We start from the raw sequence: 6,523 nt of genomic DNA on the forward strand, positions 1-6,523 counted from the left end.
TAGCCTCATTAACTCATCTACAAACATATAGCCTATTAGCAATACAGTTAGCCTCATTAACTCATCTACAAACATATAGCCTATTAGCAATACAGTTAGCCTCATTAACTCATCTACAAACATATAGCCTATTAGCAATACAGTTAGCCTCATTAACTCATCTACAAACATATAGCCTATTAGCAATACAGTTAGCCTCATTAACTCATCTACAAACATATAGCCTATTAGCAATACAGTTAGCCGCAATAACTCATCTACAAACATATAGCCTATTAGCAATACAGTTAGCCGCATTAACTAATCTACAAACATATAGCCTATTAGCAATACAGTTAGCCTCATTAACTCATCTACAAACATATAGCCTATTAGCAATGCAGTTAGCCTCATTAACTCATCTACAAACATATAGCCTATTAGCAATACAGTTAGCCTCATTAACTCATCTACAAACATGTAGCCTATTAGCAATACAGTTAGCCGCATTAACTCATCTACAAACATATAGCCTATTAGCAATACAGTTAGCCTCATTAACTCATCTACAAACATATAGCCTATTAGCAATACAGTTAGCCTCATTAACTCATCTACAAACATATAGCCTATTAGCAATATGGTTAGCCGCATTAACTCATCTACAAACATATAGCCTATTAGCAATATGGTTAGCCGCATTAACTCATCTACAAACATATAGCCTATTAGCAATACAGTTAGCCGCAATAACTCATCTACAAACATATAGCCTATTAGCAATACAATCTACAAACATATAGCCTATTAGCAATACAGTTAGCCGCATTAACTTAACATTAATTCAGCACCGGGATTAAAAACATACAGAGGGATCTGTTAGCAGAAAAAGTACTTTATTAGCAAAAGGTAAACAGATTTACAGATTTTTTAATTTTTTTCTGCAATTCCACACATTTGCCATGACTTATACAATGTTAATATGATATCTGAGTGAGAGTGACTTACAAAATCAATGGGGTCCCTTTGGAGGTCAGGGCCCCTGGGAAAGTGCCCTGCGTGCCCAGTTGGTACGCAGGGCACTTTCCCATGATTACTTTAGATGGCTGGCTAGACTAAGTAGATTCATTTATCAATCTAAAAAATGTTAACAGATATGGACTAATTGAGTGACTGTGAGTGTGGGACATATAGGAAGGAAAACTGCTGATGAACACCACGTTTTGAAATGTCTTGTGTATTCTACTATTCTAATTCTCAACAGTAAGTTGAGACCAGGACTGAGTTGAGACCAGGACTGTATTCTACTATTCTAATTCTCAACAGTAAGTTGAGACCAGGACTGAGACCAGGATAAATTCTGAAAAATTGCAAAGATCCGGACCCTCAGTGTCTTCATATGTAGCTACGGCCCTGACTGCAATATGAGTGTAAAAGAGAGAAGTGACAGTCAATATGGACTGTTGTCACTTATTGTCACTTATTGGCCTGTAAGCTGCCTCAACCTACAGCTAGTTGTTAGTCTATAATAATGAATCAATAACAGTAAGTCAGAAGCAGTCAGACTCAGAAGCAGAGATGTCTTCCTGTCTGTTAGAAGTCCGTAAAGAGTTAGTCTGGAGTGGAGGGCTCAGGAGAGAGTTCAATGAGTCATATCAACTAATCAGTAGCTAAATGGACCAATCAGGTTGCTTGTTCAGTGGTCCACCCGTTCCTCTTCTCCCACCTGCTTTGGTGTTGAGCAGAACCTCTCCTGTCTTAAACAAATGTGCTAATGCCCCTAAGATTAACTGCAGAATTAAAATGTATATGTCAAATCTTTTCTAACGCCCTGGCCATAGAGAGGGGTTTTTGTTCTTTATTTTGGTTAGGCCAGGGTGTTACATTGGGTGGGCGTTCTATGTTCCTTTCTCTATGTTTTTGTATTTCTTTGTTTTGGGCCGTGTGTGGCTCCCAATCAGGCACAGCTGAAGCTCGTTGTTGCTGATTGGGAGTCACACATAAGGAGCATGTTTTTCCTTTGGGTTTTGTGGGTAATTATTTTCTGTTTAGTTTTGTACCTAGCAGAACTGTAGGCTGTCGTTCATGTTCGTGTTTTGTTTAAAGTGTTTCTATTAATTAAATATTGAATATGAACACTCACCACGCTGCGCTTTGGTCCCCTACCTACGACAACCGTTACAGAATTACCCACCAACAACGGACCAAGCAGCGGAGGAAGGAGCAGCACAAGGAGAGGCACCAGGAGAAAAGCTATCTGGAGTCGTGGACTTGGGAGGAAATCCTGGACGGGAAAGGACCATGGGCTCAAGCTGGGGATTATCGCCGCCCGCAGTGGGAGATCGAGGCGGCGAGAGCTGAGAGGCGCTGGTATGAGGAAAGGGAGCGCAACGGACATGGGAGGCAGCCCCCCAAATAAATTTTTGGGGGGCACACGGGGAGATTGGCGGAGTCAGGCGGTAGACCTGAGCCAACTCCCCGTGCTTCCCGGAAGCAGCGTGGTACTGGTAAGACACCGTGTTATGCTGTGGAGCGCACGGTGTCCCCAGTGTGCGTTCAAAGCCCGGTGCGCTACATACCAGCCCCCCGCAAGTGCCATGCGAGTGCAGGCATCGAGCCAGGGCGGATGGTGCCAGCTCAGCGCGTCTGGTCTCCAGTGCGCCTCCTCGGTCCAGGTTATCCAGAGCCGGCGTTGCGCACTGTGTCTCCAGAGCGCTGGGAGGGTCCAGTTCGCCCAATGCCTGCTCTCCGCCCGTGCTGGGCCAAAGTGGGCATTCAGCCTGGAGTGTGGGTAAAGAGCGTCCGTACCAGAACTCCAGTGCTCCCCCACAGCCCGGTTTATCCTGTGCCTCCTCCTCGGACCAGGCCTCCAGTGGGTCTCCCCATCCTGGTCAGTCCTGTGCCTGCTCCATGGACCAGGTCTCCAGTGGGTCTCCCCATCCTGGTCCGTCCAGTGCCGCCTCCTAGGACTAGGCCTCCAGTGGGTCTCGCCAGTCCGGAGCCGCCAGAGCTGCCCGCCAGTCCAGAGCCGCCAGAGCTGCCCGCCAGTCCGGAGCCGCCAGAGCCGCCCGCCAGTCCGGAGCCGCCAGAGCCGCCCGCCAGTCAGGAGCCGCCAGAGCCGCCCGCCTGTCCGGAGCCGCCAGAGCCGCCCGCCTGTCCGGAGCCGCCAGAGCCGCCCGCCTGTCCGGAGCCGCCAGAGCCGCCCGCCTGTCCAGAGCAGTCAGAGCCGCCCGGTGAGTCCTGTGCCTACGCCTAGGGCCAGGCCTCTTACATGTCTCCTCAGCCTGGTGAATCCTGGGTCAGTGCCGCCGGAGCCGCCAGGGACGCCCGCCAGCCGGGCGCAGCCAGGGACGCCGCCAGCCGGGCGCAACCAGGGTCGCCCGCCAGCCGGGCGCAGTCATCGCCGCCCGCCAGCCGGGCGCAGCCATCACCGCCCGCCAGCCGGGCGCAACCATCGCCGCCCGCCAGCCGGGCGCAGCCATCGCCGCCAGCCGGGCGCAGCCATCGCCGCCAGCCGGGCGCAGCCATCGCCGCCCGCCAGCCGGGCGCAACCAGGGCCGCCCGCCAGCCGGGCGCAGTCAGGGTCGCCCACCAGACCTTCGGCGCGGCCAGGTGCGCCACCTAAGAGGGTGACGCCAAGGGTGGAGTATAGGCCACGTCCCACACCTGAGCCGCCGCCGTAAGAAGGCCCACCCGGACCCTCCCCTTCAGTGTCAGGTTTTGCGGCCGGAGTCCGCACCTTGGGGGGGCGGGTACTGTAACGCCCTGGCCATAGAGAGGGGTTTTTGTTCTTTATTTTGGTTAGGCCAGGGTGTTACATTGGGTGGGCGTTCTATGTTCCTTTCTCTATGTTTTTGTATTTCTTTGTTTTGGGCCGTGTGTGGCTCCCAATCAGGCACAGCTGAAGCTCGTTGTTGCTGATTGGGAGTCACACATAAGGAGCATGTTTTTCCTTTGGGTTTTGTGGGTAATTATTTTCTGTTTAGTTTTGTACCTAGCAGAACTGTAGGCTGTCGTTTGTGTTTTGTGTAAAGTGTTTCTATTAATTAAATATTGAATATGAACACTCACCACGCTGCGCTTTGGTCCCCTACTTCCACAGACGACGGTCGTTACATCTTTATGTAAAATGTATGTATATGAAGTAGAAAAGCTGTAAAAAACTAAGAAGACATGTCCTCTGAAGAGGGTGGTGGATGGGTTAATAAAACATTTAAAAAATGTAAAAGCAGAATTACAGTAATTATACAGAGTGTCATAATAATTGAAACAATAATGATGGTGATTATGGGAATATTCTTCATGCATTATGCTGTATTGATAAACTTTGTCCTCCTCCTCAATGATCTCAGGTTATATTTAGCTTCCCTAGCTTGCATTCTGTTTGCGTGTGTGTTGTTTGATGGGACTGAGTGTTAATTGTAGTGTGTGATTGAATGTACAAGTTGGTGCAGTATGTCAGCGTGTGTGGAAGAAACGATCTATTGCATGCTGACATACCTACTCATCCTCTCTCTTTTACTCTCCCTTTCAATGTCTCTCTTTCTCTCTCACTCCCTCCCTCCCTCTCTATATCCCTCCCTCTCTATATCCCTCTCTCTCCCGCTCTCATACATAAACCCTTTCCTCCCCCTGACTCCACCTCTCTCGTTCTCCAACTCACTGTAAAACACACACACACACACACACACAGGCACGGGCACTCTCTCACTTTATCCCATAGTTCCCCATCTCCAAGGGAACGCAGGGATGTCTCTATGGCAACAAGGAGCTTGCTCCACTAATGAACTGGTTGCCATAGTGATTCGGTTGGCTGTGCACAAACCCAGACTGAATAAAAGAGAGGGAGAGAGACATGTTACACCTCTGCACAGTATTCCATGCTCACTCTCTCCCTCACACACACACACACACACACACACACACACACACACACATAGCCAGACAGAGAGAGAGTGTGTGAGACAGTCAGTGAGGGAGAGATTAAGACAGAAAGAGAGAGTTAAACACGTTAGTGAGATGTATTGAACCGTGGAGGATACATCCATGCATGCAGAAGCAGCAAGAAATCCAGCTGCTCTCCAGAAGGACCAATCACACAGCTGCTTCAAGGTCAGGGGAATGGCCTGCTCTGCCTCAGCCCAGACTCACACCAGAGAGAGAGAGAAAGAGAGGAAGACTGTTTGATTCATGATCTACAGAAACAGATGAAGGACCTTCTCTCTCCAATGCTAACTGTGCCCATATGATACAGCACAGTCAAACATTCTATTCATCTCACCATACAGGAGCTCACTGGTCAGAGGATACAGTACAATCAGCCATTCAGATCTCCTTACTGTATAAAACCATACACATCACTGGTCCCTGTGGTGGACTCACAATGTCTCTCCCTAGTGGTTCAGAATGGTAATAACAGCAGTACTGCAGCGAGGAGCGGTTCTCCACTTCTGACAGACACACTAATACTGCACCAGAACCCTTCCCTCAGTCCAGACTGTTAAGTTGCTGACACTTTTGTACTTTACAGTTCAATGCTTTCCTTTTCCTCTCTTTTCTTCTTTAGTGTTTTCATCTAAACCCCAACTACCCCCCTCTCTCCACCCTCTATCTCTTCTCTATAAGCACCACCATTGAACCCTCTCTCTCCTTCTCTCTCTCCCTCTCTCTCTCCCTCCCTCCCTCTCTCTCTCTCCCTCTCTCTCCCCGTCTCCTCTGCAGAAGTGTTTGCGGTTCAACCCAGATGCGACCGTTTGGAAGGCCAAGCAGCAGGTGCTATGTTCTCTGACCGATTCGTTGCGGGACGTGTTGAACTACGGTTTGTTCCAACCAGCCACCGAAGGCCATGACGCCAAGTTCCTGGAGGAGGAGAAGATGCTGAGAGAGTACCCACAATCCTTTGAGAAGGGGGTACCATATCTGGAGGTATATACAGCCTGGATGTAAGGTTACACTGTAAGATTACTCTGTGGGTTACTCTGTAAGGTTACAGTGTAAGGTTACTCTTACTCTGTGGGTTACTCTGTAAGGTTACTCTCACTCTGTGGGTTACTCTGTAAGGTTACACTGTAAGGTTACTCTCACTCTGTGGGTTACTCTGTAAGGTTACTCTGTGGGTTACTCTGTAAGGTTACTCTGTAAGGTTACTCTCACTCTGTGGGGTTACTCTGTAAGGTTACACTGTAAGGTTACTCTCACTCTGTGGGTTACTCTGTAAGGTTACTCTGTGGGCTACTCTCACTCTGTGGGTTACTCTGTAAGGTTACTCTGTGGGTTACTCTGTAAGGTTACTCTGTAAGGTTACTCTCACTCTGTGGGTTACTCTGTAAGGTTACACTGTAAGGTTACTCTCACTCTGTGGGTTACTCTGTAAGGTTACTCTGTGGGCTACTCTCACTCTGTGGGTTACTCTGTAAGGTTACTCTCACTCTGTGGGTTACTCTGTAAGGTTACTCTGTAAGGTTACTCTCACTCTGTGGCTTACTCTGTGGGCTACTCTCACTCTGTGGGTTACTCTGTAAGGTTACTCTGTAAGGTTACTCTC

At 48.7% G+C, this 6,523-nt stretch overlaps 1 protein-coding gene across 1 annotated transcript in view; it reads left to right on the forward strand.

The window, feature by feature from the left end:
• Positions 1–5,025: 5,025 nt before the first annotated feature.
• LOC115181651 (SH3 and multiple ankyrin repeat domains protein 1-like) overlaps positions 5,026–6,523 on the forward strand; it is an 18,057-nt gene continuing 16,559 nt past the window's right edge. Inside the window, exons 1-2 of the mRNA XM_029743475.1 lie at positions 5,026–5,091; positions 5,701–5,904. Of these exons, the coding sequence (XP_029599335.1) occupies positions 5,026–5,091; positions 5,701–5,904 (270 nt within the window). The remainder of the gene's footprint in view (positions 5,092–5,700; positions 5,905–6,523) is intronic.

This window comes from Salmo trutta, unplaced genomic scaffold (assembly GCF_901001165.1).
Source record: "Salmo trutta unplaced genomic scaffold, fSalTru1.1, whole genome shotgun sequence".
Lineage (NCBI taxonomy): Eukaryota > Metazoa > Chordata > Actinopteri > Salmoniformes > Salmonidae > Salmo > Salmo trutta.